The 10,541-nt window shown below is 59.5% G+C and overlaps 1 protein-coding gene across 1 annotated transcript; it reads right to left on the reverse strand.

Moving 5' to 3' along the window:
* Positions 1-735: 735 nt before the first annotated feature.
* On the reverse strand, positions 736-10,534 carry LOC145338653 (tetratricopeptide repeat protein 5-like). The gene is made up of 6 exons (XM_080183044.1): positions 10,425-10,534; positions 7,055-7,187; positions 5,587-5,798; positions 4,060-4,207; positions 2,533-2,624; positions 736-860 (listed from the first exon to the last, which is right to left on the reverse strand). Exons 1-6 carry the CDS (start codon positions 10,482-10,484, stop codon positions 744-746), a joined length of 762 nt encoding a protein of 253 aa, XP_080039170.1. The 5' UTR covers positions 10,485-10,534; the 3' UTR covers positions 736-743.
* Positions 10,535-10,541: the final 7 nt, after the last annotated feature.

Below are 10,541 nucleotides of genomic sequence, written 5' to 3' on the forward strand. Positions count from 1 at the left end.
CTCTGGGTCTGTCCTCGATGGGAGTTTAGAAGGATGAGGGGGAGGGGGATCTTATTGAAACTTACAGGGTACTGCGAGGCCCTGGATAGAGTGGGACGTGGGAGAGGATGTGGGAAAAACTGGAACCAGAGAGGGCACAACCTCAGGTAAAGGGACGGTCCTTTAAAACAGAGATGGGGAGGGGGATTTCTTCACCCAGAGAGTGGGGAATGTGTGGGAACTCTTTGCCCCAGAGGAGGCCGGGTCCCTGAGTGTCTTTAAGACAGAGATAGATCGGTTCCTGATTAATAAGGGGATCGGGGGGGGAAAAGGCAGGAGAATGGGGGAGGGGGAAAATATCAGCCATGATTGAATGGGGGCAGCAGACTCGATGAGCCAACTGTGTCTTGTGGGTTTTTCCGTCAATGGGCCATCAGTGGATTCTTAAGTCCAGATATTTTTGAATTGAATTCAAACGCTACCAGCTGCTGTGTCGGGATTCGAACCCGGGTCCCCAGAACATGAGCTGACATTCTGGATTAATGGTCCAGTGATACCACCACAGGGCTATCGCCTGCTCTGACCCTAAATCGAACCCAGGGTTCGATTCCCGGCTGGGGTCACTGTCTGTGTGGAGTCTGAACGTTTCTCTCCCCGTGTTTGCGAGGGTTTCCTCCGGGTGCTCCGGTTTCGTCGCCCACCCCACCACAGTCTGAAGGTTCACCTCCCCCCACTCGCCAACTCGCTCTATTGACAGAAAGGCCTCAGTTATTATCGGAGAGTTCACCACGGACCCCAGCAGGGGAACAGGGTGCAGGACTCACCGTGGATCTGTTCAGATGCAGGTCGGGATTACTGCGGGCAGTGGGATCCACTTTCTCCTAACGGGGAGGGGGGGGACACACAGAGAGAGGGGGGGACACACAGAGAGAGGGGGGGACACACAGAGAGAGGGGGGGGACACACAGAGAGAGGGGGGGGACACACAGAGAGAGGGGGGGGACACACAGAGAGAGGGGGGGGACACACAGAGAGAGGGGGGGGACACACAGAGAGAGGGGGGGGACACACAGAGAGAGGGGGGGGACACACAGAGAGAGGGGGGGGACACACAGAGAGAGGGGGGGGACACACAGAGAGAGGGGGGGGACACACAGAGAGAGGGGGGGGACACACAGAGAGAGGGGGGGGACACACAGAGAGAGGGGGGGGGACACAGAGAGAGGGGGGGGGACACAGAGAGAGGGGGGGGGACACAGAGAGAGGGGGGGGGACACAGAGAGAGGGGGGGGGACACAGAGAGAGGGGGGGGGACACAGAGAGAGGGGGGGGGGACACAGAGAGAGGGGGGGGGACACAGAGAGAGGGGGGGGGGACACAGAGAGAGGGGGGGGGACACAGAGAGAGGGGGGGGGACACAGAGAGAGGGGGGGGGACACAGAGAGAGGGGGGGGGACACAGAGAGAGGGGGGGGGACACAGAGAGAGGGGGGGGGACACAGAGAGAGGGGGGGGGACACAGAGAGAGGGGGGGGGACACAGAGAGAGGGGGGGGGACACAGAGAGAGGGGGGGGGACACAGAGAGAGGGGGGGGGACACAGAGAGAGGGGGGGGACACAGAGAGAGGGGGGGGACACAGAGAGAGGGGGGGGACACAGAGAGAGGGGGGGGGACACAGAGAGAGGGGGGGGGACACAGAGAGAGGGGGGGGGACACAGAGAGAGGGGGGGGGACACAGAGAGAGGGGGGGGGACACAGAGAGAGGGGGGGGGACACAGAGAGAGGGGGGGGGACACAGAGAGAGGGGGGGGGACACAGAGAGAGGGGGGGGGACACAGAGAGAGGGGGGGGGACACAGAGAGAGGGGGGGGACACAGAGAGAGGGGGGGGGACACAGAGAGAGGGGGGGGGACACAGAGAGAGGGGGGGGGACACAGAGAGAGGGGGGGGGACACAGAGAGAGGGGGGGGGACACAGAGAGAGGGGGGGGGACACAGAGAGAGGGGGGGGGACACAGAGAGAGGGGGGGGGACACAGAGAGAGGGGGGGGGACACAGAGAGAGGGGGGGGACACAGAGAGAGGGGGGGGGACACAGAGAGAGGGGGGGGGACACAGAGAGAGGGGGGGGGACACAGAGAGAGGGGGGGGGACACAGAGAGAGGGGGGGGGACACAGAGAGAGGGGGGGGGACACAGAGAGAGGGGGGGGGACACAGAGAGAGGGGGGGGGACACAGAGAGAGGGGGGGGGACACAGAGAGAGGGGGGGGGACACAGAGAGAGGGGGGGGGACACAGAGAGAGGGGGGGGGGACACAGAGAGAGGGGGGGGACACAGAGAGAGGGGGGGGGACACAGAGAGAGGGGGGGGGACACAGAGAGAGGGGGGGGGACACAGAGAGAGGGGGGGGGACACAGAGAGAGGGGGGGGGACACAGAGAGAGATCATTAGGAATGACAAAATAAAAACCAACTCAGTCGCATCCCGATTTCGCCTCCCCCCCCCACAATTCCCCCATTGAAGATAAACACACACAGCCCTCCTGAACACTCACGGCCTGTGCGTACGCACTCAGTGCCTGTTGACAGATACGAGGGTCCTGTCCAGTGACAAAGAAGAGAGACAGGTAAGCATTGCCAAGGATATCTGGGTGAGAGAGAGAGAGAAAAACTTACTGTACATCACAGGACAGGTTAGACATCGATACTGAAATCTTTCTCAATCCCTCCAGCTTCCTCGACTCCTCCCTCCGTAACCTCCTCCAACCCCCTACACCCCCTCCCTATCTCTGTAACCTCCTCCAGCCCCCCTACACCCCCTCCCTATCTCTGTAACCTCCTCCAGCCCCCTACACCCCCTCCCTATCTCTGTAACCCCCCTCCAGCCCCCTACACCCACTCCCTATCTCTGTAACCTCCTCCAGCCCCCTACACCCCCTCCCTATCTCTGTAACCCCCCCTACACCCCCTCCTTATCTCTGTAACCTCCTCCAGCCCCCTACACCCCCTCCCTATCTCTGTAACCCCCCTCCAGCACCCTACACCCACTCCCTATCTCTGTAACCTCCTCCAGCCCCCTACACCCTCTCCCTATCTCTGTAACCTCCCCCTACACCCCCTCCTTATCTCTGTAACCTCCTCCAGCAGCAACAACCGAAGGTAACGCCGCACTGTGGGGAGAGTCGGTGCTGAGGGAGCGCCGCACTGTGGGGAGGGTCGGTGCTGAGGGAGCGCCGCACTGTGGGAAGGGTCGGTGCTGAGGGAGCGCCGCACTGTGGGGAGGGTCGGTGCTGAGGGAGCGCCGCACTGTGGGGAGGGTCGGTGCTGAGGGAGCGCCGCACTGTGGGAAGGGTCGGTGCTGAGGGAGCGCCGCACTGTGGGGAGGGTCGGTGCTGAGGGAGCGCCGCACTGTGGGGAGGGTCGGTGCTGAGGGAGCGCCGCACTGTGGGGAGGGTCGGTGCTGAGGGAGCGCCGCACTGTGGGGAGGGTCGGTGCTGAGGGAGTGCCGCACTGTGGGGAGGGTCGGTGCCGTGGGGAGGGTCAGTGCTGAGGGAGCACCGCACCGTGGGGAGGGTCAGTGCTGAGGGAGCTCCGCGCTGTGAGGAGGGTCAGTGCTGAGGGAGCGCCGCACTGTGGGGAGGGTCGGTGCTGAGGGAGCTCCGCGCTGTGAGGAGGGTCAGTGCTGAGGGAGTGCCGCGCTATGAGGAGGGTCAGTGCTGAGGGAGCGCCGCACTGTGGGGAGGGTCGGTGCTGAGGGAGCGCCGCACTGTGGGGAGGGTCGGTGCTGAGGGAGCGCCGCACTGTGGGGAGGGTCGGTGCTGAGGGAGTGCCGCACTGTGGGGAGGGTCGGTGCCGCGGGGAGGGTCAGTGCTGAGGGAGCACCGCACCGTGGGGAGGGTCAGTGCTGAGGGAGCGCCGCACCGTGGGGAGGGTCAGTGCTGAGGGAGCGCCGCACTGTGGGGAGGGTCGGTGCTGAGGGAGCCCCGCACTGTGGGGAGGGTCACCTCGCCATCACACTCCCTCTGCCTCATTCACCTCGAATCCCTTAATCCACCCCACCAAGCCCCTCAGTTGAAACTTACACCACGATGTGCCATCCTTGATGTCCATTTGTACAGCCAGCTTGGCCTGTTCCACACTGGCAAAAACATTCTGGGCAAAGTCATCTCCCTGTGCTCGGAGCTGGCGCAGGACCATCGAGAGGTTACGGAGTGAAACCTTGTTCTTACACTGTGAGGGAGAAAGCCAGTGGTCAGAGAGAGCGCACAGGGCTGAACGAGTCACATTTTACCCACAGACACACACAACTATAGTGGGCTGGCACAGTGGGTTAGCGCCGCTGCCTCACAGCGCCAGGGACCCGGGTTCGATTCCCGGCTCAGCGCACAGTGGGTTAGCGCCGCTGTCTCACAGCGCCAGGGACCCGGGTTCGATTCCCGGCTCAGCGCACAGTGGGTTAGCGCTGCTGCCTCACAGCGCCAGGGACCCGGCTTCGATTCCCAGCGCACAGTGGGTTAGCGCTGCTGCCTCACAGCGCCAGGGACCCGGCTTCGATTCCCGGCTCAGCGCACAGTGGGTTAGCGCCGCTGTCTCACAGCGCCAGGGACCCGGGTTCGATTCCCGGCTCAGCGCACAGTGGGTTAGCGCCGCTGTCTCACAGCGCCAGGGACCCGGCTTCGATTCCCGGCTTGGGTCACTGTCTGTATGGAGTCTCCCCGTGTCTGCATGGGTTTCCTCTGGGTGCTCTGGTTTCCTCTCACAGTCCACAAAATGTGCAGTTTAGGTGGATTGGCCATGCTAAATTGCCCCTTCGTGTCCAAAGATGTGCAGGTTAGGGTGGATTGGCCGTGCTAAATTGTCCCTTAGTGTCAGGGGGATTTCTGGGATAAATGAGGGTTATGGGGGTAGGGCCTGGGTGGGACTGTTGTTGGTACAGACTTGATGGGCTGAATGGCCTCCTTTGGTATTGTGGGGTTTCTATGATTCTAAGCATTGGCTATAATCCATTATAAAAAGAATATTATTAAACTAGAAAGAGTGCAGAAAAGATTTACTAGGATGCTCCCGGGACTTGATGGATTGAGTTATAAGGAGAGGCTGGGATAGACTGGGACTTTTTTCTCTGGAGTGTAGAGGGGTGATCTTATAGAGGTCTATAAAATAATGAGGGGCACAGATCAGCGAGATAGTCAATATCTTTTCCCCCAAAGGTAGGGGAGTCTAAAACTAGAGGGCAGAGGGTTTAAGGTGAGAGGGGAGAGGGTCCAGAGGGGCAATTTTTTCACCCAGAGGGTGGTGAGTGTCTGGAACGAGCTGCCAGAGGCAGTAGTAGAGGGGGGGACAATTTTAAAAAGCATTTAGACAGTTACGTGGGTATGATGGGTATAGAGGGATATGGGGGCAAATGTGGGCAATTGGGATTAGCTTAGGGGTTTAAAAAAGAGGGGCAGCATGGAGAAGTTGGGCCGATGGGCCTGTTTCCATGCTGTAAACCTCTGACTGGGAGAGGGGGGATGGATATAGCTGTCCAGACGGGGACTGATCAGACCCAGACGCCGTTCTCCAGACGGAGTCTGCACAGCGCTTCTCCTCCCTCCAGCCCCCCTCACGTGGTTGAGTGCTCCGGAGAAGCAGGTCTTAGCCGAGGCGATGTCTCCCTTCTTCCAGTACACCTCCCCCAGCTGGTTCCAGCCCTCCACCAGCCCCGGGTCCAGCTTCACTGCCCTGGAGAGAGCTTCCTCCGCCTGCGGCTGATAGTCTGACACCACGTTCAACACTTTCCCCTTCAACATCAACAGCTGGGCCTTGTTGTGGGCAGAGCCTGCGGGGGGAGAGAGAGAGGACGGTGAGAGAGAGAGAGAGAGAGAGGGGACGGGGAGAGAGAGAGAGAGAGAGAACAGTGTGAGAGAGAGAGAGAGAACAGTGTGTGAGAGAAAGAGAGAGAGGACGGTGAGAGAGAGAGAGAGAGAGAACGGTGTGAGAGAGAGAGAGAGAGAGAGAGAGGACGGTGAGAGAGAGAGAGAGAGAGAGAGAGAGAGAGAGAGAACAGTGTGAGTGAGAGAGAGAGAGAGAGAGAGAGAGAACAGTGTGAGAGAGAGAGAGAGAACAGTGTGAGAGAGAGAGAGAGAACAGTGTGAGAGAGAGAGAGAGAGAGAGAGAGAACAGTGTGAGAGAGAGAGAGAGAACAGTGTGAGAGAGAGAGAGAGAACAGTGTGAGAGAGAGAGAGAGAGAGAGAGAGAACAGTGTGAGAGAGAGAGAGAGAACAGTGTGAGAGAGAGAGAGAGAACAGTGTGAGAGAGAGAGAGAGAACAGTGTGAGAGAGAGAGAGAGAACAGTGTGAGAGAGAGAGAGAGAGAGGACGGTGAGAGAGAGAGAGAGAGAGAGAGAGAGAACAGTGTGTGAGAGAGAGAGAGAGAGAGAGAGAGAGAGAAAACGGTGTGAGAGAGAGAGAGAGAACGGGGTGAGAGAGAGAGAGAGAGGACGGTGTGAGAGAGAGAGTTATAGAGAGGGGAGTGGCGGATTAGGAAACAGAGTGAGAGAGAGATTTGATTTATTGTCACAGGTATTAACATGCAGTGAAAAGTATTGTTTCTTGCACGCTGTACAGACAAAGCATACCGTTCATAGAGGAGGGGGCTGGAGGAGGTTACAGAGACAGGGAGGGGGTGTAGGGAGGCTGGAGGAGGTTACAGAGATAGGGAGGGGGTGTAGGGAGGCTGGAGGAGGTTACAGAGACAGGGAGGGGGTGTAGGGAGGCTGGAGGAGGTTACAGAGATAGGGAGGGGGTGTAGGGAGGCTGGAGGAGGTTACAGAGATAGGGAGGGGGTGTAGGGAGGTTACAGAGATAGGGAGGGGGTGTAGGGAGGCTGGAGGAGGTTACAGGGATAGGGAGGGGGTGTAGGAATAGTCAAGTCTTGAGTAATGGAACGCCTGGGTGAGGGCTTCCACAGCTGATCAGCCGAGAGAGGGACTGATGCCATTGTATTGAATCTGATTGTGAGTTGGAGTGACCGGCTGTTACTGACGGTTTAATGGGTATCGATCGGGATCTGGGAACTGGGAACTGGGAACTGTACCTTCCAGAGCCTCGATCTGCTCCAGCGTCTCGTACATTCGCTGTGTCAGGTCAGCTTGTTTCTTCCTGGCTTCCTCCACACTGTGATTTTCAAAGTAATGATCTCGGAACAGATACAGTTCATCAACCAGCTCCTGGAAGAGACAACAAATTTGGAATAAAACCCTCCCCGCAGTGCAGCGCTCCCTCAGCGCCGACCCTCCCCACAGTGCGGCGCTCCCTCGGCACCGACCCTCCCCGCAGTGCGGCGCTCCCTCGGCGCCGACCCTCCCCGCAGTGCGGCGCTCCCTCGGCGCCGACCCTCCCCGCAGTGCGGCGCTCCCTCGGCGCCGACCCTCCCCGCAGTGCGGCGCTCCCTCGGCGCCGACCCTCCCCACAGTGCGGCGCTCCCTCGGCGCCGACCCTCCCCGCAGTGCGGCGCCCCCTCGGCGCCGACCCTCCCCACACAGTGCGGCGCTCCCTCAGCACCGACCCTCCCCACACAGTGCGGCGCTCCCTCAGCACTGACCCTCCCCACAGTGCGGCACTCCCTCAGCACTGACCCTCCCCACACAGTGCGGCGCTCCCTCAGCACTGACCCTCCCCACAGTGCGGCGCTCCCTCAGCACTGACCCGCCCCACAGTGCGGCGCTCCCTCAGCACCGACCCTCCCCACACAGTGCGGCGCTCCCTCGGCACCGACCCTCCACACAGTGCGGCGCTCCCTCGGCACTGACCCTCCCCACAGTGCGGCGCTCCCTCAGCACTGACCCTCCCCACAGTGCGGCACTCTTTCAGCACTGACCCTCCCCACAGTGCGGCGCTCCCTCAGCGCCGACCCTCCCCACACAGTGCGGCGCTCCCTCAGCACTGACCCTCCCCACACAGTGCGGGGCTCCCTCAGCACCGACCCTCCCCACACAGTGCGGCTCTCCTTCAAAAAATGAGAGTGGGCGAGAAGATGAGAGTGCCTGCAGGAGTCAGAGGTGTACGGGAAATTAAGAAAGCGTGCAGAGATGAGAAAATCCCCTCGGAGCCACACTCGGGTGCCTGTTCGGGTACACTGAGGGAGAATTTCGCACGGCCAATGCGCCCTGACCAGCACGTCTTTTGGACTGTGGGAGGAAACCCATGGAGACACGGGGAGAACGTGCAGTTTCTCACAGAGACTCAAACTGGGAATCGCAGGTCAGGGAGCGCAGGAAGTACCTAGATTTAAAAAAAAAACCCACTGATGCTCAGGGAAACCATTCAAATGAGGCAGAGATCTGTGAGAGGCAAAAGATATTTCAGATTCTGCAGCCCAAGTGGGTGAGAGTTAAAATGTAGAACAGCCATTGCCAAGAAGAGAACGAATCCGACAGTATTGAGGCGATAAATGGCCTCCTGGCTGCCCCAACAGAGGCACCATGGCCACCATCTGCTTGTCCAATGTGGGCAGAATGGCCTCCTCCTGGCTGGTCCAATGTGGGAAGAAGTCTCACAACACCAGGTTAAAGTCCAACCAGTTTATTTGATAGTAAACCCACAAGCTTTCAGAAACGGTGTTCCTTCGTCAGGTGTGTGGAAGGTTCTGGTCAGAGAAGGGATTATAAGGACACACACGGTTTACAGAATACCGATTAGACTGCGGGTCTTCCCAGCTATCTGCTATTCGAGTCTTAAAAGGTGCAGACAATGTGAGTGGAGATAGCATTAAGCACAGGTTAAAGAGATGCGTATTGTCTCCAGACAGGGACAGTAAGTGAGATTTTACAAGAAGAAATCCCACAACACCAGCTTAAAGTCCAAACAGGTTTATTTGTAACAAAAGCCGCAAGCTTTCGGGACAGCCCGTCCCTTCGTCAGGTGGCTGGGAGTTCTGATCATAAAAAGGACAGAAAGACACAAACTCAATTTACGCAATAAAGATTGGAATGTGAGTCTTTACAGCTAATCAATTCTTAAAGGTACAGACAGTGTGAGTGGAGAGAGGGTTAAGCACAGGTTAAAGAGATGTGTATTGTCTCCAGGCAGGACAGTTAGCGAGATTTGGCAAGCCCAGGCGAGTCGTGGGGGGTTACCGATAGTGTGGGGTCTTGGGTTCATGTCACACTATCTGTAACCCCCCCCATGACTTGCCTGGGTTTGCAAAATCTCACTTACTGTCCCTGTCTGGAGATAATACACACCTCTTTAACCTGTGCTCATGCAACCTCCACTCACATTGTCGGCACCTTTTAAGACTTGAATAGCAGGTTCGGTGTAAAGACTTGCATTCTAGTCAGTATTCTGTAAACTGGGTGTGCCTCCAAATGCCCTTCTCTGATCAGAATCTTCCACACACCTGACGAGGGAACACCGTTTCCGAAAGCTTGTGGGTTTACTATCAAATAAACTGGTTGGACTTTAACCTGGTGTCGTGAGACTTCTTGCATATCCTCCTGCTGGCCCAACGTGAGCAGAGTGGCCTCCTCCTGCTGGCCCAGCGTGAGCAGAGTGGCCTCCTCCTGCTGGCCCAGTGTGGGCAGAGTGGCCTCCTCCTGCTGGCCCAGCGTGGGAAGGGTGGCCTCCTCCTGCTGGCCCAGCGTGAGCAGAGTGGCCTCCTCCTGCTGGCCCAGTGTGGGCAGAGTGGCCTCCTCCTGCTGGCCCAGCGTGGGAAGAGTGGCCTCCTCCTGCTGGCCCAGTGTGGGCAGAGTGGCCTCCTCCTGCTGGCCCAGTGTGGGAAGGGTGGCCTCCTCCTGCTGGCCCAGCGTGGGAAGGGTGGCCTCCTCCTGCTGGCCCAGCGTGGGCAGAGTGGCCTCCTCCTGCTGGCCCAGCGTGAGCAGAGTGGCCTCCTCCTGCTGGCCCAGTGTGGGCAGAGTGGCCTCCTCCTGCTGGCCCAGCGTGGGAAGGGTGGCCTCCTCCTGCTGGCCCAGCGTGAGCAGAGTGGCCTCCTCCTGCTGGCCCAGTGTGGGCAGAGTGGCCTCCTCCTGCTGGCCCAGCGTGGGAAGAGTGGCCTCCTCCTGCTGGCCCAGTGTGGGCAGAGTGGCCTCCTCCTGCTGGCCCAGTGTGGGAAGGGTGGCCTCCTCCTGCTGGCCCAGCGTGGGAAGGGTGGCCTCCTCCTGCTGGCCCAGCGTGGGCAGAGTGGCCTCCTCCTGCTGGCCCAGCGTGGGCAGAGTGGCCTCCTCCTGCTGGCCCAGTGTGGGAAGAGTGGCCTCCTCCTGCTGGCCCAGTGTGGGCAGAGTGGCCTCCTCCTGCTGGCCCAATGTGGGCTGAATGGCCACCTGTTGGCCCAGTTGAGGGGTTAAAGGTTAAGGATTGAACTCTGACCCCGGGGTCCTGCCTTTAGGACCCTTTTCCCTCCGGTTTGAGGTGGAAATCCGGGATTGGAGGTAGTTTGAGGCCCGCTGCTCAGTGTTTAATGTTTTTACCCGCAATCTCCGTTCGCCATCGCCCTCCGGCTCCTTCTCCTCCGCTCCGCTCTCCGCCATCTTGAGCCTGGGTCTTCCCAGCACAAAGGGAACGGGTCCTCCAAGGCCAAAGAGCAG

Source organism: Carcharhinus amblyrhynchos, unplaced genomic scaffold (genome assembly GCF_965287045.1).
Source record: "Carcharhinus amblyrhynchos unplaced genomic scaffold, sCarAmb.v2.hapA chromosome_131, whole genome shotgun sequence".
In the NCBI taxonomy this organism is placed as follows: domain Eukaryota; kingdom Metazoa; phylum Chordata; class Chondrichthyes; order Carcharhiniformes; family Carcharhinidae; genus Carcharhinus; species Carcharhinus amblyrhynchos.